Consider the following 20,201-nt stretch of genomic DNA (forward strand, 5'->3'; position numbering starts at 1 on the left):
TCCAGATAGGATATTGCTTTGTAAAACAAAGTGTATTGAGCCCCACTTTGGGTCTATTATTGCTGCCCTCATTTAACTGTGCCTAAGCACTGCCCTGGGTTTGCAGCACTGTGGAGTTTGGTTTGTATCCAGTGGGTACAAATTCAAGTTAAAATCTTGCTGGTTTTCAATGTTCACATTTTCCAGGTCAAGTGCAAGCCCAACTTGGAGCAGAAAGGGGGGAATTTGTGTTCACATGATCGCTGAAGTGACAGTAGAAGCCAGCCCTGGAGGCTGACTGCAGGAGAAAGTGCAGTGGACTGTTTGGACATTGTTTAAATGTAGGAGAGGCATGATTCCTAGTTGAACATGATTCAGGTCCACAGGTGGTGACCTGTCTGCCTTCCTTCCCAAGGGCAGGCTGGCAGAAAAGTTGAGTAAGAAAAGTGTCGTTTGTTAAAAGAGAAAGCTATAAGGAATCTTTATTGAGAGTTGCTGGTGTCATCTGTAGATAACAGCCTTTCCATAGAATTATACTATGAGTCTCTGTGATGCTGCTGCACTAGGTTGTTGAAACAATCGTACCTTCTGGCCTGACCTCATGGTTCAGACATCCTAAAAGGAGTTGATGACATCTCTGGGCTTTCTGTTGTTCTACTTTTGAGAGCTGTTAGCTACCTGAAAGGAGTACAGCTGTGGTTGCCTGAGCTGAGCTCATCACCTTTCTGTATTTGAGGAACGTGGGACACAAAGGGTTCAGCATAGATAGGGAAGAAAGGGCCTTTGCTTGGCTGGGAATTCGCCTTGTGATGAGAAACAGATGGAGCTTATTTGAGTTATCCTGACTCCAGCAAGCCTGTGCCCATGGAAATGACTGACACCTGCATCCAGGGCAGGTACTTGGTCCTTCATATAAATATACAGCTGGTGAGTAAGGTAATTTCTTTTTTAGACTGGGTGGGGCATACTGAGCAAAGTGTTAGGTGAGTAATGAGGGCATGTTGTTGTAGGATTAGGCCTTTTCTCTACCAAGTAACAGGCAAGCCAGAGGCTGTGAGGGCTGAGTGTTTGTTTGTGCCAGGTGTATTTTAGGCATGTTTCTTTGCTCCTTTGCCTGTTTCTGGAACGTTTCCCTTTAAGAGCACCTATTACAATGATAAAAGCTGCCTGTTAGTTTCTTTCTCTGGTTTACTTCTTACAAGCTCCTGCCTTCAGCTGGAGCTTGTTTTTCCCTCTCTTTCATCATATTTACTTGTTGCAGTCTTGTATGCAGCTCTCCCCAAAACCTTGTATGCAAGGTATCTGTGATGATCAGTTGGAATTGCATGCATTCCTTATCAGCAGCTTTATTGCAGGAGCATTATTGCCACATCTAATCTCCAACACAATGCATGAAATTCACATGCAGTGTTTAACAGGAGAAACAAAAGCAGGGAGAAGTTGAAGAGGCAGGCAGCGCTATAGAAAGCATCCTAAAACTTAGAATATTGTTTTTAAAGAGAACCAAGAGGAAAATCTGAAGAGCTGAAGGTGGGGAAGCATGGTGAGGAGGCATTGATGTCAGGGTAGTGCTTGAGCAGAGAGCTTCAGAGCTATGTAATGAACTGATAGAGGAAACAAACAAGGGAGGTAAAAGGAAAATGAGGAAGGTGCTCATTTCAGTGGAAGTGGGAAAGGCAAAGATGTTCTGTAAGGTCTGAAGACTTTCTCAGGTATGTTTGCTTCTGGCGTGCAAAGCCATGCATGGAGAGAGAGCCTTAAGAGGAGATTGCTGTTAGAGTTGGCATGTGCAGCCACTGCTCCTCCTCTGTGAATGAGCAGTGCTTCCTGTCTTGTGAGATACGTGCTGGGCCTGCCAGGGCTGTTGTGCCCAGAAGGAACAGTGTGGTTTTTCGTCTTGCATAAGCAACATTTAATTATTAGGGGGTTTTTGGTTTGGGTTTTTTTTTCCCTTCCCACCAAGTTTCAGGTTGCCTAGTGTTTTGGTTTGTTGAGGGACATCTTCTTAATGAGGGGTTTTGAAATTCCTCTCATACCTGTAGTTTTAGGGAGATGGTGGTTCCTGTGTCCCCTCATCTTTCTCAGTCAAGTAGGCGGAAAGGGGCAGACGTGTTTTGGGGAGAGTCAGAGATCTCTTGGTGTGGCCCCCTAAAGACATTCAAGTCTCCTAACTGCTATCCTGAAGGTCTCTGATTTAGTCCAGTGGTAGTTTAATATTAATATATATGCCACTCTGGTGCAGAAGGGACAGTATTATTCTGAAGGACTATTTTAGGAGCAGCTAGAGGCAGATGTGCAGGGTAAAGGAAAAAATAAGCAAACAGAATATAAATATTTTGTTTCTCCTCCTGATTCTTTCTATGTGTGGTCCTTTGACCCCTCACAGATCTACTCTTTAAAATGAAATAAGAAATGCAAGATTGCACCTTTTCGGTTAAGCTTTCCTCAGGCTATGCTTGGCTCCCTTTTCCAAACCACATCAGAAAAGGACTTTGTTTTTCCCTGCAGCCCTTGTTTGCACTGACTCCAGGAAGGCAGTCTGGGGCTGTTTGGCATGGTAAGACGGTGCTGTGGCCCCTCGCTCCTGGGCCCCAGCACAGCAGCAGGACCCCATTCCCACCTCAGAGACAGGGTCGGAGCACAGAGCACCCCATTGTATTTATGCTGGGAGTAAGTGGTTGTCAATCTGTTTTCCAGGTCTGCTACCCCCCAGGTTTCCCTGGGCAGTAGATCCTGGAGATTAATACTGTTGGAAGTGCCCTGGATGCATCCACAAAGACAGTGGGCGAGTGGTAATCCGCGAGAGCAGAAGCAGTTTCTTTAATGTCTGTTTTCACCCAGAATACTTTTCTTGGTATTTAAGGATTAGTCAGCCACATCTGTGTGTTCCTGCACAGATGGGAAGCACAGTTCACATATTAAGTAGTCTTAGAATAGAAAATAATAAAACTCATAGAAGTAGGAATTAAGTTTCTTTTATAAGGCTGGTATAAAAGCTTTTGTCTCCTCTTGGCTCTGGTGAATTGAAGCCACAGAGAATTAAGTTCTTTAAAGGCACTATCTTTTCTGTTATTTCTTCTGCCCGAAAGCGAGGGTTAATCTGCTGGTGGTGCTGCTGATCATCAGCATGGTGGAGAGCAGGAAGCCAGAGGAAAGGAAGGAAAAAGGCCTCAGGACCCCAGATGCAGCAAGCACTCTACTGTGCGCCTTCTCCCACCCTTCTCCTGCATGGTGTTCACTCGATGCGCTTCTCTGTGTGCACAGAGACTTCAGAAAATATTAAGAGGATAAAGTACTTTTGAGGGAGAGAGGAGGAATAATATTAAATAAACAAGTTTTAGCATCCTCCAGTGGCCCTTGCTATGTTTTTAAAGATTTATGCCAAATGCAGGCTTTATTGGAATTTGATCAGATAAAGCTCAGTTGTTATGGGAATGTCTTTGTTCATCACTTTTCTTGCCTGCTTTGAAGACTTCATCACATCTTTCTTTTATTAAGGTGCTTCTGTATTTATGAATAAAGTTCCCGCACCCTTGAAAAAAAACCCTTGTCTTTTATGAATAAGCATTCCAAAAAATAAATAGGCACCATCGCAAAGCAGGACAAGTCGAAACCCTCGTGGGGCGAAAAGCCGTTGTTCAGAAAGCATTGTGGTATTGTTTTTAAGGTAGTTTTATTATGTACAGACGGTCAAACAATAACAAGTAATAATTGCTTCCTATGGAAGCAGTGCCATGTTTTTCTAACACATCATAAAGCATCACGAAAAATGCTGCTAAAGTGCTGGGTTTTACAGTCATCGTTACCCAAGGCTGCTGCGGGTGTGGGTACCTGAGAGACTGTGGATTGTGGTGATGCACCACAGGACTAATCGTAGCGTGGGGCCGGAGCGAACAAACACTAGGTTAAAGCTCAGGGTGAACATTGGATTGGGATTGGATTGTTTGAAGCAAGCTGGAGCAGACATTTGGTCTTCCTGTTTTAGGGAGGGCCTGGGCCATACTGAGGGCTCCTTTGGAGCTTGCTTGGGGGTCTAGGAAGAACCATCTTCCCACCAAAAAGTAGTAACCCCCATTTGTTTAAGGGCCTCCTCTCTCTGGTTGGAGGTATGAGGAAAAAGATGCCGTGGAACATATTTACCCCATTATGAGTCAGATTTAAACTCAAACCACAGTCGGTTGTTCAAATACTTTCAGTTCAGACAGTGTTTTGTGTTGTTTTTTGGTTAGGGAATACATTTAGAGTGAGCTGCTGTAGATTTGGGCCAAATCTCTGTGGTGCAAATCTCAGACAATTTACACTGACTGCAGCAGAGCTGCTCCAGACTGATCTCTGTATAATTGGGAGCAGAGGGGCCTTGCTCTCTATTCCTGCCAAAACATGGCGTCTCTAATGCCATGGAAGAGAATATGAGGAAGCAGGATTTGTGGCTATGAGCTGGCGCAGGATGTCTGTATTACAGATATCACCTGAGGCGTTTGATTTTAATTGACTGCCATCACTGTGACCCACATCCAAAGTTGTATATTTGGATCTCGCAGTTTATGTATTGCTGTCCTGAAACCAGACTCTTGCGAAAGGTTACAAGGTTATATTAAATGGCAAACCTACAGTGCTCTTTGTAGTGCCAAACTCAGTATGAAGTGTGGACCTCATAACTTTCTAGTCTACCAGGCTCCTCTTCCTTCCCCAGCTCCATCAGCAACAGCACAGGACCAGAGGAAGTTAATTTTCAGTATATTTCAGCCAAATTGCTGCTTCCTCCTTGTTCCAGAATCTTTATTTTTGATTCGAAATATTGTATCCTCTACAAAAAAATTCAGCATACTGGAGACCATGTATAATGTACCTTTGGCAAATAATCTGTGAGCATGGGTGAGGGGAAGTATTTATCACTGCATCATATTCACTGTGATTTGAGAGCTTATCTCAGATACAGCCACCTCTTGCCAGGAACAGAGCAGTTACTGAAGAAGTATGTAATAACCTCATTAGCTACTGCCATGAGGGCCAGCGTGTCCTCCCAGCTTGACACTGCTGTGTGTAGCAATGTGGGGCACTGAGCTGATAGATTTATTGCCATTCGCAGTGTGTGTTTATTATAGGGAGCCTAGGAATGCAGGACGTGTGGCAGAAACCAGCCTCTGGGTTTGCAATTCTGCTCTTTGGGCTGCAATCTGGTGGGGTGGCCAAGCCCACGTTGCACTGAGACATGAGCAAGTTTTAACCAAGCACTGTAGCATGGTATTTAGTGGGCTGAGGAACATCAGGTTGGCCTTGGCACTAAAGAGCCCATTGGAGGGGGGGGCAGGGAAAGTAATATTGATGGTTTGGGGAGGTGTAGGAAGCAATGTGAAGCTTTATTGGAGACAAGCCTATATGAAGAAGTATAGATCATGGAAGAAAATGGAGGACAGGAGTGGCTTAGGTGGAAGCCTGTAGGTGGCGGGGAGAGGGAGAATCATGACTTATGGAGAACAGGGCAAGCAAGAGGAAGTGAAGAGAGTGAATTGTGGAAGACAGCATCTTAAAAGAAGCAGTAAGTCCAGATACTCAGCAAAAAATGTTGCACATCAAAATATTGCAATAAAATGCATGTGAACATGACATAGAAATGTCAGGACTGAGGAAGAGGAAGGGCTTGGGAGACCTGAGCATAAAGGGGAGATGAACAGGGGAGTACCTTGCAAGATCTAGGGGATTTGGCTAGATGACTGGAGAACCCACTCTGTTTTTGTTGACTTTGGCTCTTCTTTGTTGATGTTTTAATAAAACATAATGTGCCTCTGGCAAGTTAAAGCTAAATGCTAGATAAGTTTACAGGATTTTTTTTTTGTTTTGCTTCATTTTATATAAAATCTTTCTTTGCAGCTATCTTAAAATCTCCTAAACGGCAGGAAATTGCACTCAATATTTCAGAATCTTCCAGGAGAAGGACCCCAGACTCTACATTCTTGTTTATTGCTTATACAGTGCAGAGTCTTCCTGCCTGCTTAAGCATAAATCAGACTGAATGGCTTCAGGGCTGTATCCCCAAGTTATACTGCACATGTATCTTCAGTGGCAGGAGGAAGGCCCCGCTTGGGGAATAAAAGGAGAGGAAATCCCTTCTCAGGATCCATTCTCTTCCCAGAGCTCATCCCCTCACCACAGAGTGATGCGATGAGTCAGTCACAGTGATTCCATGGCATACTTCCACTTTTGACCTGCTTTAGCTGCTCATTTCTTTACTCCCCCCTGCCCCCTTCACCTTCTTTTACCTTTAAGCAAGTAGCAGCCAACACTGTAAGAGAATCCTACTGCAGCTGCAGCCCATCCAGATATAAAAACGGGTTGGGTTATGCGTGCAATATGTTCTTTTTATTTGCAAGTCTGCATGAAGAACGTGTCTGGCAAGTTCTGAACAGATGGATCAGAGAGCTATGTTGGATTTTTTTAAAAAACTTTGGCAAATATTCCATACCTTTGTATTTTGGCAGGAACTCTGCATCTCATATACTAGTCTCTAAAGATTCTGCCCTGAGTTTGAGCCTGATTGGGAGACATTTGCAAGCAATGGAAAGACTTCGATTGATAAGCAGGGGGGTTGTAAAGCCTTTTTAACTCCATAACACTGAAGTCAGAGTCTGAATTACTCTTTTGCCCAAGTGGTTACAAGAATAGCTTGAAAATTCACACTGAGAATTTTTTTTATAAGTACATTGTCATTCTCTTGCACTAGTGATGATAAGAAGCAGCTAAGATTTTGATATCCAGTAGATTCCCAGTTATCTGGCAAAAGGTACTATAAATAGAGACTTTGCACTTTACAACATATGTTTTCACATATGAGTAAGAAACTGGAGAGGTTTGCAAGAGAACTAAGGATTGGCTTATCTTTGTGTCCAGGATAGGATTAAAGACCTTGAACTCAACCAGGGAGTGAGAGAGGATTGAGAATTAACATGGTCATTTTTTAACTTTGAGCTTTAGAAAGGGCTGGATTAAGTGCCTGAGAGCTGACTGAGGAGACCTGAAATTTGGAACCAGGCAGAGAGTGAATCTTTCAGTACGGTGAATAGCATGTAAGAATTTGGAAACCACAAGCAGCTGCATGTGCATATAGGAATCTGGTTATTGCACTGCAGAGGGTTAGGCTGGAGTCCCCTTCTAGTTCAGAAGAGGTTATGCTAAATGGCTGGTTTTAGCCATGATGTGCATAGCTGAACTTATCTCTGCTCTGATGTTAACCAGCATTAGCACATCACTTACCACTGAATCTCATTGTACAGGCTTATTTACTTTGAGCTTACAAGTACATGTCAGGTTATTTCCATTATTTTTAAAGGCCCTTGAAGTTCCAATGGAAACCATGGATAATGACTGATAAGTAAGAGAGAGATTAGTGAGCCTGCCAAGATGTTGTAATACACAAGAACATCGCAGGAGTCTGAAATGACGGAGAAGGGAAGGAAGGAAATTATCAGAGAGCCAACAGCATCTGGAAGGAGGAGATCAGACAATCCAGAATGAATGGAGAGGAAAAACAGATTAATAGCAGGTTTTTACAAGATAATGCCATATTTACTGCTATTCAGTGACTGGAGAACCCATGCTAGCTGAAAGCATTGCCCATCCCAAGTTTCAGGGCAATGCAGCAGACAGAATAGATGTTTTTAACTGGCCATGTGATCTTATTATTATAATTTGAAAATTCATCAACTTGTTTTAAGAAACTGTAAGTCACCAGAAAAACTCCTTAACAGTCGGTGACCGTAATTCTCAAACCCAGCCATGGAATGCCCTTGTTGTTGCTTAAGTTTGGCCTTTGATGCATGCCTAGGATTTTCTTGACTGCAGCAGATGTATGTCAGTGATGCATCAGCCTGTGTATCATCACTGCTGAACCATGTTCTTCTTTTTGTTTATTTGTTTGCTTGCTGGGGAGATGATGAATTTATTAGCCAAAACAGTTGCGCTGGAAATCAGGCTTCATTGTAATTTTTCCAGTTTCTTGTGTGTGATCATGGCAACTGTAGAAGACTAAATGCAGTTAGTCCATCTAGACCATCTAGCTAGACCATCAAATATGAAATAAACTAAGCAAGTTGCTGTTCTGAAGCTGCGGTTACTTGAAAGAACTAGTGCGCCTTTCTGTGAATTTTTTTCTTATGTGTGTAATGAGTCATGAAGACAGGCTCTTCTGGCATCTGCTCTCAGGTGTTATTGTCTAGAATACATACTTCAGTGCGTTCATTCAGTTATAAACTACCTTAGCTGCCTATATATGTGAGAAGGGGAGTAGGCAAGGGAAAATTTGAGCAAAACCCAAGAGTCTTGTGTTTTGGAGTTTTTTGGGTTTGTTGTTGAACCAACATAATTACACTGATGCTGAACACTGCTGCTCTGCTTGTATCAGCTTCTGATATGTCCCATTTTTTAAGGAAGTCACTTTTTTGCTAATTTTGCAAGCGTTCTGCTTTATTTGGTATCATGCATTACATAGTGTTCTCAGTGTACTTTACAGTTTATAAAATACAGACAATCCTTTTCCTTATTTTGAAATTCAGAACTGCGGTAGTTACTTGAGAGTATAAACACGTGTGCATATAAACAGTTTCATCCTCCAGGGTTTTAATGAAGATTCCAGCTACTTGATAATAAAGTTGTAAAAACTATAGTTAATGCTCTCCAGTTGATCTGAAAAATAAGCATAGCAGGTGGCAGAAGTGATTTAGAGATGAGTACTGTCTGGAAACTTGCCTGTCATTCTTCAGAAAGCAGTTTGTGACAAAACTGCAGCTTTTCACTGCTAAAAGCCCTGTTCATGGTGACTTGGGATGTGCTTCTAAGACAGCATCATGGTCAAGCCTCCTCTAAAAGACAAAGAGGAGCACAGACAGAATCCCTGCCAGCAGAGCAGAAGGTCTGCCCCTGAAGACTGAGAAGAATGCCTTTGCAGAACCAGTGAAGGGCAGATTTCAACAGGATTTATAAAATACCAAAAATCTGGCAGACCTGATGAGGGTGGCATGTAAGTGCTGTCATCACCAAGATCCCCAACTAGGCTTCCTAAACGCACAAAGAGCAATGCTTTGTTTGCATCTGGCTGCTTCATGAGCCCTTTCCTGCAGTTAAATGCATAATTCCTATATTCATGTGTTTGTTTTGCCTTGGTCTGCTGGCAGGAGCTGCATGTATGTGATATCTAGAGATGCCTCATGGGTGTTTGTAAGATAATTTTTTCCTCAGGTGGTCAAAATAGAAAAAAAAATATGAAGGGAAGGTTAGCAGACTACATAGAAAAAGATAACTGGAAGGAAGGACGTAAGTGTGCAAGATACTTTGTTAAGAAGAGATTAACAAGCATTTTGGCTATTTATTTGATTTCCTGTAAAAGAGAGGAAACCTGTACAGAAAGAAGGTAGACGAAAGCAAATTGTTCTTAGAATTTAGAGCATTGCTGCTGAATGAAAATTACTCTGCATACTGGGCTATAGGTCTGGTGGGTAACCTTTTGGTAACACCGCTGCCTATTCATCTCATCCTCACATAACAGGACCATATACATATGAATGCAGAGATTTTACGCAACCTGAATTTTGATTTTGTTTATTTTGAGCTCTCAGGCATGTGTGAAGCTTTGCATGGAACAAATGCAATTGTTGTGCAGCATCAGCTCCTTGTGGATGCAGGTGTTTAAATGGGCTGCTTGTAGGTAAGGGGACCGAGGTTATGTGTGTGGAAACTCTTTCCTCCTCATCCAAGTGATTGAGTTTGTCATCTCTGGATGCAGGTGGTGATGCAGAGTGCTTCCCCGTGCTGAAAACCTTCGCCATCCACATCATGACCCATAGAAATATTAAACTCTTTCTGCTACTTTAAGACGGAGTGTTTGAACAGGGGGCCAGAAGGAAATGAGAAAGGATTAAAGGGGAAGTTTAAAATAGTCATCATTCTCTCTTGTGTTGGGGTTTTTTCCCCCTTGTCTCCTGTTCATATTTCAGTGCACTGAAAACTGTTTTGCACAAAGGCCTACTTTATAGTCCTTCATTTAGCTCCTGCAGGTACAAGTTGCGCAGCAGCATTGCTGATAACAGTGTTTGATGTGGTTGCAATGAGCTAAGCGTCAAGGTAAGGCAGTGTTTATAGTCAAGGCAAGGGGATCTTTAGAGGCAAGGCAATGTTTATAGTAAAGGTAGGATCCCTTCTAAGACCAATCGGTGTAATTGGAAATATACAAGCTTTCAAGCACAAGAGCTGCAAGGCACAGTAAAGGCATTTCTTGCAATTGAACTAGTTGATCTAGTAGGAAGAAAGTATTGGAAATACTGGAGGATAAGTTTTTCAATGGAAATACTGGTTTGAGAGTTTATTGGAAGAAAAAATGAGTGTTGCTGATGAGGAAGGTAAGACCAGAAACGTAATGCAAAGAAGCAGACCAAAGGGTGAAAATGGCAGAGAAAACTTTTCCAGAGGAATCACTTGAAGACTATATCATAGCTGTAAAATTTTCTGCTAGGTTCCTACTAAGAGGCCACTTTGTTTACCACCATCTAGAGGGCAGGTGCTTCAGTGTGGATGGAAACATAGAATGCAGTGTAGGAAAAGAAGTGAAGGTTATTTTGTGGGGGAAAATAAACTCTGAGGATCTGGTCTAGGATTTTAGCACCCATTAGCTTTTACTACTTGCAGCAATGTAACAGAAAAAGGAGACAAAAATAGAAAAGATAAGTCTAGAAGATCATTCTAGCTTACAGGATCATGCATCACCCTAGCACTATAAAGATATTTAGTCCAGGAGAAGAAGATTGAAGCATATGTGCTAATTTCACTGAGTATGGCACTCATCATCCTTAACAGCCTTTTGCTTAAGAACTTCTAGTGCCTGTTTAACCCATGGTGTCAACCGTGGCAATTATGCCATTCTTAGTTTGTGATTTTTTAGCTCATTCTTTCTGAACATGTATCATAAACAACAGGGAGAGAAGCCTTACTTTCAGATACTGTACATGACGTAGTATGGATAATATACCAGCTATTTTAATCTACAGCATCCATCCTGTCCCACAGTGTCATTCAATTCTGAAACATGCAAACACTTTATTGTCATTCAGTTTGTAGGTAAGGTTGGATGTTTTTTGTACCATTTAATATTTGTGATGATTTCCTGTACTCTTACAAATGCCTTTTGTGTCAGGTACACACTGCCAGCTCACAACTTTGTCTTTTGGTAGCAATGGGATTGGGATAACAACATTTTATTTTGGATACCAAAGCACAGCTGAGTCTTCAGAATGTATCTAATACCAATTATAGTTAACATCAGGAGATTGCTTTTGGCACTTTACTTAATTTTAGATACTTACATCACTGCCAAAACTGAGGTATGCAGTTTCTGGAGGCTTTGGAAAGATATGACTGTGCAGAAAAAAAGACAAAATGAGCCAAGTTTTTGTGTCCCATTTGTCTTACACACACACCCTCGCCCCAACACATCTTTGCAGAATGACAGCTGCATTACATCCTCAGAAACACTTGAGCTGACCTGATAAAGACCAAAGGGAAGGCAAAGTTGTATTTGTACTTCTCTGGGACTTTCCCAGCATTGATTACTGATTCTGTCATCCCTCTGGCACTTCTGAGCAATGGTAGTCCCCTTGCTGCTGCCAGACTCACTGTAAACAGTTGTTCAAACACTTCGTTTGAAGGCTGCCTCATAAAAAGGAGTCCCAATGTTCAGTGTTTGAATGGCCTCAGTATCTACTGGACAACGCAGCATCGCCTACTAGGAGCACTTAGTAATTTTCTCGTGTCTTCTCATGTCTTCTTGCTAAAGTGCCCAGAAAGTAGGCAAAGAGCTTGTCGTATTGCTCTTCTTGTAAGAAAAATGTTGAGAGATCTAACACTCCCTTGAAATAAATAGGGAGACTCTCCCTGTTGGACAGAATCTGGCCTTTTCAGACCTGCTTTTCTGTTTAATTATGAAAAGCCTAATTTTATCGTGATGACATAATTTCACACCTCTTTTGAAATATTTTTCTTTACATGTATTACTCAGTTTCACCATTGTTTTATTCTAGCAGTATTTGCTAGATGTCAGGTTGGTCTGGGCTGAGAAAATAGGAGGAAACAATGAGACATTGTCAATTATTCATTTGGAGATGGACAGCTAAAGAGAGGAAGAAACCAAAACGATACACGAAGTCACACAGCTGGCATGCCAAAAGTTACGAACTGATGCTATCATGTGGTATCTTGATTGCAGTCAGCTTAATGTTGCGTGGCATTCCGACTTCCTGCATCGCAAAACTATCAACATAGTAATAACTGGGAAACCAGAAACCTGTTAGCAGCCAAAAGTCCAGTTGTTTTCATCATAGAGAGTTAGGCTAATACTAGCAGGCTGTGGTTGTATGTGGGAAAGCACTCGCTGAATTGTTTTGATAGGAGGAAAACCGTGGGCTCTTGAAAAGCACAGTGTGCAGTGCTGTGTCTTGAAAGGGAGGGGCTGGGTCTTTTTGTACAGGTATTTTTTTATTGCATGCTCAGCCACAAGCTTTGCTGAAATGTTTGACACAAATACAGCTGGCATCAAAATTTGGATGGCAGCAGCATCTCCTGTTGCACAAATCCGTGTGTGGCCATAATTCACACCAGGCTGTCTCTGCATTCCCCCAGTTCACCTGCATGGACAGTAAGTTTTTTCTGTTTAACACATGAGTAGTACCTGACATCAGAGGGGAGGGTGGAAGCATAAATAAGGCAATACCATACAGATTAGTTACGGGTGAGCAATACGCTATCTTCGGCGTACAGACCCCATTGTGCAGGCTTTAGATATTACATCCTACCAGTGTATTACTGAAGTAGGTAAAACAGCCTCTTTTGACGTTCCAGTTACTATGATGTCTTGACCGCTCGTATCACAGAGCATGTTGTCATCTGTGTGAGCTTTTCTCTGTGTGATTTCTCTCAGGAAGGAATATGTGATGGCATGTTTTGCTTGGGAGCATAAGCTGATTTTATTAGGTTGTTTTTATATTACCTTCCTCTCCCTGCACACCCTAAGAAAATGATCTCTGAAAATGTGCCTGAATGTACATGTACTGCGTAGAGGTTTGAACTGCAGTAGTTTCTTCTGCTATTTTATAATGTTGGAGGTCCATTTAAAAAAAACCCCAAACAAAACAACAGGTAAATGCTAACCTGTGGGCATTTGTATTTGTTGTTTCTTGCAGGTTCTAAAATCAAAAGAATTATCATCTCCAGGACAGCGCTACATTGACAGCAAAGTAGTTAAAACAAGAGCTGAAGGAGAATGGTTGTCTTTTGATGTCACTGAGGCTGTACATGAGTGGCTTCATCACAGAGGTGACAAGTGCTCTTTGCCCCAACTACCCCTGCATTATCTCATCAGTATTCCAGGGCTCTTCCATGTGTAAAAAACAACTCCGTTTACTTTTATGTTTTGCAGACAGGAACCTTGGATTTAAGATAAGCTTGCATTGTCCATGCTGTACCTTTGTGCCTTCCAATAATTATATCATCCCAAATAAAAGTGAGGAGCTTGAAGCAAGATTTGCAGGTAATAAAAGAAAAAACCCAACTTTTTAAAATGTTGTGATGCTTAGTAATTAAGGAAAGAAACGAAGGTCTGTTAACATGTCTCTAAAATGGTATTCAGCTGATAGAAAACTTGCTTATTTGGGAATCTTGATTCTCAGCTGGTAGGAAATGGTGTTGAAGGCACAAGGATAAAGCTGTATCGGCTGACCTGTTCTAAAAACCGGAAGCTGTCTCATTCCATGCACACAGCTTCTGTGTCCTTAAGTGCCTGTGTTACAATTTGCAGCAGGCACACTGCATATACATACAAATCTGGATGTAGAGATGACTGTTGCACAGTAGACCATCCACTGTTGGATAGTCATGAGAAAATTTGCTGAATGTTTTCAAAATAAACCCTTTGAATGCTGTCCATCATAGCACTGTAACAGTTCAGCAGCTGAAGGCTTAGTGCTGAAGGCTGCTGCTGGAAAGTAAAATTAGGATGGTGTTTGGCTCACATATAAGCTGCTTGCAGTAGGTATGTGTATGAGCATGGTCTGTTTTCTGAGTGTTAAACAGTAATTGCTGTGGCAAATTTCCAAAGTATAATTAAGGCAGCAGTTGGGTGGTTTGCTTACAGAAGCATTTTCCTTTGTTCTCATTGAGTATAGAGGGTCTTTGAAAGTACCTGCGCATGTATTTCCAGCTCCTGAGGCACACTAGGCTATCTCCAGCTGCTTCCCCCCCACCCCCCGCCCCTTTTTCTAGTCATATTAGTAATACTTCAAAATTACTCTGAGCAGTGACACCAGCTGCTTTGGGAAGAGCTGAACAATAGGTGCCTGACTTGTATAAATGTCCTACAGGTCAGTGCACTCTGCACTCTGGGTTGAAGAAACAGAAATGCTGTGCCTGTCTGTGTGCTCCTACTTCCAAGCAGTCAAAGATTCTCAGGACTACGTTAGATAACATGGTTTGTCTCTATATCTGATATCTCTATCAGTTACAGAGACAATTTTTAATGCCAACAGCTTGGTTATAACTTAAAGATTGGCTTGAGTGAGCATTAAAAAATAGACAATAATGTGTAGTTAGGGTCATGGATATATGTGCTTCTGATGGACAGCAGACAAGGTAATATGGAGTAAATGTATCAAGGTCTCATAAGCTCCCTTGTGTTTTTAAGCCATTCAAGTTTCAGTTTCAAAAGGGGAAATGTTATTTAATTGAACATGCTATAGTTATCATCTGCCAGTACATATAAAACTGTGGCAATATTAGAACCAACCCAAATTCTGTTTATGCAGTTATCATTTATTAAAGTATATCATGATTTGATTCACTTGTTTTCCAAGGACTTGGCTGTATTCCCTCTTTAATATTAAGTTTTTCTAAACATTGTTTCACCGTGTTGGAATTTTTTCTCTAAGTAAATAAATGTACTGTACATATGATTAAAGCCATTGCGTGTATTTAAGAAACTGTTGGCATGATCCTTGGTTGCTGTAATTGCAAATACTGCAAAAAGAAAAGCATGTCTTCTCTGTAAGTGGTGTTATTTGGTTCAGGAGGTTAATTTTCAAAAGGGTCTTAGCAACAAGCATAACATGAGCTGCTTGGACTCCTAGGAAAGGCTCATACCTTGAGTCTTCTGCCTGTTCTGTTCCCATAAGAAGCTAGCAAGGCAGTTACAAGATATGAGACCATTGATTGCCACTTTGAGAAGAAATACTTTGATCAGTGTCCTTGCCATGCCCATACAAAAAAAGGGACTAGAATAACTAACTTTCTGGGGAAAATCAGTTGATTGAAATAAACCGGCAATGGGAGACAGACAATTTGACACCATTAGAAAGAGGTAAATGTGACAGAGAAAGTTAATAGGATAGAAGTAAGCAGTGGGAAATGCAGATGAAGTATCCAGAGCAATTTTATTGATTGGTGTTACAAGGTTTTAAAAAGTCATAGCTGTTAAAAGAAGGGAATACTGCTGTAAGTGAAGTGGCAAAAGCATTGCTGCTTGGGGCATTTGAAGCTAGGCATGCAGATGCAGTAGCTGAAGTAATCTTTTCTGTTCTTCCTCTCAACAGTTCTGGTAAATGTACTGAAATGCCATTAAAAGGCTGTGAATGTGGGAGGGCTGATACAATGGATAATGTGAAGAACTGTGAATATCTTAGGGATCTTGGGTTAAATTTGCCCCCACTTCTCCAGTATACATGCTCAGTTGACACCATCATTGCCCAGTTTCTAAGAGATTTTTTTTAAAGAGATGGTTTATTTAATTTGTGAAGAAAAAGCAACACAATGTTTATCACCAAAATGTATTTTTTGAAGGTATTGATGACTACACATATTCCAGTGGTGATGTGAAAGCTTTAAAGTCCAATAGGAAAAAATACAGTGGGAAGACCCCACATCTTCTGCTAATGTTATTACCCTCCTACAGACTTGAGTCACAACAGCCCAGTCGGCGGAAGAAGCGTGCTCTAGATGCTGCCTATTGTTTTAGGTAACTATGCATCCATATTCAGTATCCTTACATAGTGGTACCAGCCTGTAAGATGTAATGCAGTTGCTTATCATGTTTCTTTATGGTTGGCATTTATGCAGAGCATGGACCCTCAGTCACAGACCCACAGGGTCTGTGTGGAGCAGGGATCTGCCTAGTGGTCTCCAGTCCTGCAGAGGCAGTGGCTGATGGAGAATGTTGTGGCCTTAGAAAGCAAGGGCTGATTTCCTTCTGGGATGATTCCCCAGACCCATCAGCCCTGTAATTTTCACCTCCGCTGTGCTCACCTACTAGAGAGGCCACTCCACTCAGTAGGACCTGGAGAAAAATACTTACTGGGCCCCTCCAGGGCAACCATTAAAAAGTCCTGCCATGCCTAAGCATCTGATACCAGTTACAGTATAATCTACTCTTGATATGATTAGGCTGTGATTTTTTGGGACTTGGACTTACCTGTGTGTAAAGTATCCTTCAGGGAGCAAGAGACTGGATTGTTTTTATTGCCTGTGTCATCTCTGTTATGACCATTGTGTTTATATTTAATTTCCCAGGAACGTGCAGGATAATTGCTGTTTGCGTCCACTTTATATTGACTTCAAGAGGGATCTTGGCTGGAAGTGGATTCATGAGCCTAAAGGATATCATGCTAATTTCTGTGCAGGAGCCTGCCCATATTTATGGAGCTCAGATACTCAGCACAGCAGAGTAAGTCATGATTTTATAATTGCAGGGTGAAATATGTTTGTAGGACTGGCAGCAGCACCAGCTCCCAAAGCTTGTATTTTTTATCTTAATAACTAAGGACGATGAAATGTGGCCCTAGAGAGGGACTTGCACATGGCCTCAAGCTAGCGTTGAAGCAGTAGGAATGTATTGGCACAGAGATATTTTTTTTTTAATGTGTTCATTGATGCATCATATGGATGGACTTTTTGTGAGTGTGAGCTTGGTGTAACTTTTGGAGGGTGCCTGGGAAGGGGCTTTTCTTTATAGAGCATGAGTTGAAGGTGGCACGATGAGTTAGGTAAGCAAAGGCACTGAGGGAGTCACTTCAGAGCAACGAAAGGGCTGAGTTACACTACCTGGTTATCACTCGTTTTGTGACCTGTCATTTTTCATTTCTTGTTGCTGTTCTGCTGCCGTGCTGAATGTCATGTAAACCTACTGGTAGATATGCCTCTTTTACTTCAAAAGATGTATTCATTCTCTTACTTGGAAAATCTATATGCAAAGGAAGAACCTTGCACCTGGGTTGCTGAAGAACCTGTACTTGTTCTGAGATGGCATTTTTTATTTTAGGGATTAGATGGGGTTTTTTAGCCAACTGCCTAAGGATGAATGGTATTCTGCTGTGAAGTGCTTATTTCTCTCAACTGCCAGTAAGGATGTCTAGACAGTAAATGCAAGAGGCAGTCATTTGCATCGCTGTTGTCATAAAGTAAGAATTTCTCCCTCAGGTCCATGATACCTCCCTTTTTTCAAACCTCCCTTAAAATACTAGATCAGCATCAGCCAACAGGGAGAACTCTTCATGTTCAAGGGCCAGCTTGCTTTCCCTCTGGTCTGTAAAGCCATGATAGTGTGTTCTTCCTGAACTTACAGACCCAGGTGGAGATATCCTTTGTAGCTGTCACTGGCTGTGTCATTAGCACTATTAGCCATGTCAGCATGCAGAGGTATAAATAAGGTACGTATGCTGGTGTGGACTAGCAGTGTACACATTTTGGAGCAGCACTTGTTTTTAGAGGAAAGAGGAAGAATAGCTGTCATGGTCACAAATATGTGGTTTGGATAGTTGCCCAAGGAATCAGAAGTTGCTTAATAATGTAGTTAGTGTTGCTGTCCTGAAGAGATCTTTTGTCTCTCTACGCTGCAAATGTTGTGTTGAAGTTCTAGGAAAAGGTCACTTGGTGTTTGGCTAACGCATTGATGGCATCCTCAGAAATACCTATGCATCATCAGCGGGTAACCCTACGTACTTCCCTTGCAGAGAACCACATGTGTGAATCCAACATGATGTAAAGCACCAGCGCTGCTAACTTCACTGCAACTGGTGCCCAACAGGAGTAGCTGCAGCTTGAGTCCTCATGCTTGCTGGGTGGCATTCATGGGCTTAGTAAAACAGCCAGAGAGGAAAAGCAGGGGTGTGCTTATGCACTGAAGGGCTCTCTTCTCCCTTTGGTGCACCTGTAAAGCCAAAATCCTGTAACAGCAAATAACAGTCTGAATACACTGATAAAACCCTTTCTGTTTCTCTCCATATCAATACAGTGTGCCTATTGATTCAAAGAGCTGCATTTTCAAGGCAGGCTCCAGGCGTGTACCTGGTTTTGAGGTTTAAGATTGTATGGATAAAACCTTAGGAAACTCAGACAGACTGTGACACGAGATTGAACTGGAGAAGCATAAAAAAAAAATCTTAAAATCCAGGAACCCTTGTGCTGCTTTCACTGGGCTTTCCTTCAGGCACTGTGAGAGGAGGTGATGCAGAAAGGGATTTGCTCTGCAGTGGCAGGAAGGCAGAGGTAGCTGACGTAATCTCTCTTTTTTCCCTTTCTCCTTCTAGGTGCTCAGCTTGTATAACACCATAAATCCAGAAGCTTCTGCCTCTCCATGCTGTGTGTCCCAGGATTTGGAACCCCTCACCATCCTCTACTACATTGGCAAAACACCCAAAATCGAGCAGCTGTCCAACATGATCGTAAAGTCCTGCAAGTGCAGCTAAAGGATACCCCTGAAGCAGCATGATGTGTGTATTTAAAAAAAAAAAACAACAAACCAAAATAAATCCAACAAGGAAAAAAGAGAGAGCGAGAAGAAAAGAAAGAAATATGAAAACCCAGCTTCATCAGTGTTAAAAGGAAAAAAAAAAAGAAAAAAAGCGGTACTAGTCTGAACTGTTTGAAAGTTTTGTTTTTTGTTTTTTTAAACTGGCAACTGAAGCAAAACATTGAAGGCCTTTATCCTACTTTTCACCTACACATAGTGTGAGATAGACAAGAAGCAAAGTTAAAGAAAAAAAAAACCTTTTGAAAATAAACACTGGAAGAAATTTGTTAGTGTTACTATGTGAAAGGAAAAAAACAGGAAAATCCCATGAAGTGGAGTTGCTGTATCTGTCCCGTGCCTTACTTGATCTCTCTGTATTGTTACGCAGTAGGCATCCTACCCATTCCTCTTAGCTGTAGAGTAAACAGTGCATTATTTATTTGTGTGTAAAAACTATCAAATGAACATTGCCATATCACCATTGGAAAAAAGAAAACCAGACAATGTGGACAAAGTGGAGACCAAATAAGCTGCCAGAAATACATGTGACGCCTAACGGAACACAAGCTCAAAAGAATCAGAAAAGTAATGGTTAGTTTAGCTTGATTATCAATTATTACGTTATTGAGAAACTCTGCCTTTAAAATACCTTATTTCTCATGCGAGCTGCCTAGAGGCTTCTTGTAAGGTCTCAAACCCTTGTTTTAAATACTGAATAATTTACTAATAAAGGACACTCTGTTTCAGTCTCAAAGACAAGTCTATAAGATTTTTTTTTTTACTGTAAATGATCTAAAATGTCAGTCTAGTAAACCAGTGAAATATTTAACATATACTGGTCTAATCTTCAGACCTTAATATGTTGCTGTATAGCTATGCTATGGGATTTTTTTGTTCTTTTGGTATATGTAACCATACCTAGAGTATTACAGTAGGTGGGTAGTAAAAGCCAGCTTAATTGGAAACATATCTGTAGATCTCTATTTGTAAACTATTAAAAAATTAAGTACTTTATGTGTAATGTGTAAATTTTCACCATATTTTTGTACTCTGTAATACTGTCAGCTCTCATGAGTTTGAATTTGAATTTGGGGCTCTTTTTGATCACTCAGAATCATGTGTTTCCCTCTAGCTGGCCAGTATGAGTAGAGTCCCTATATTTTGACTTGCACTACAAATACATGTTTTATAATAATTGCTATACATGTGCTTTGTATATTGTTCATCATTATGACATAAGCTACCTGACTCCATTTGTTTTTCTGTTTTATAAAAAGGATGGATGAAAGCGATCTCTCTCCCCCTCCTCCCCTCCCTCCTCACTCGTCCCCATTTATAACACCTGAACCGTGATGCGATTCCTAGGCCTCTTTATACCCTTCGGGCTCTAGACATTTGAACAGATGGGCAG

At 41.4% G+C, this 20,201-nt stretch overlaps 1 protein-coding gene across 1 annotated transcript in view; it reads left to right on the forward strand.

The window, feature by feature from the left end:
- The window catches only part of TGFB2 (transforming growth factor beta 2), a 59,578-nt gene extending 40,029 nt beyond the window's left edge, over positions 1–19,549 (forward strand). Inside the window, exons 3-7 of the mRNA XM_084262096.1 lie at positions 13,200–13,332; positions 13,436–13,546; positions 15,847–16,021; positions 16,573–16,726; positions 18,588–19,549. Of these exons, the coding sequence (XP_084118222.1) occupies positions 13,200–13,332; positions 13,436–13,546; positions 15,847–16,021; positions 16,573–16,726; positions 18,588–18,746 (732 nt within the window). The 3' untranslated portion in view covers positions 18,747–19,549. The remainder of the gene's footprint in view (positions 1–13,199; positions 13,333–13,435; positions 13,547–15,846; positions 16,022–16,572; positions 16,727–18,587) is intronic.
- The last annotated feature ends 652 nt before the right edge of the window (positions 19,550–20,201 follow it).

Source organism: Gallinula chloropus (assembly GCF_964237585.1).
Source record: "Gallinula chloropus genome assembly, chromosome: 3".
NCBI classification, from domain to species: domain Eukaryota; kingdom Metazoa; phylum Chordata; class Aves; order Gruiformes; family Rallidae; genus Gallinula; species Gallinula chloropus.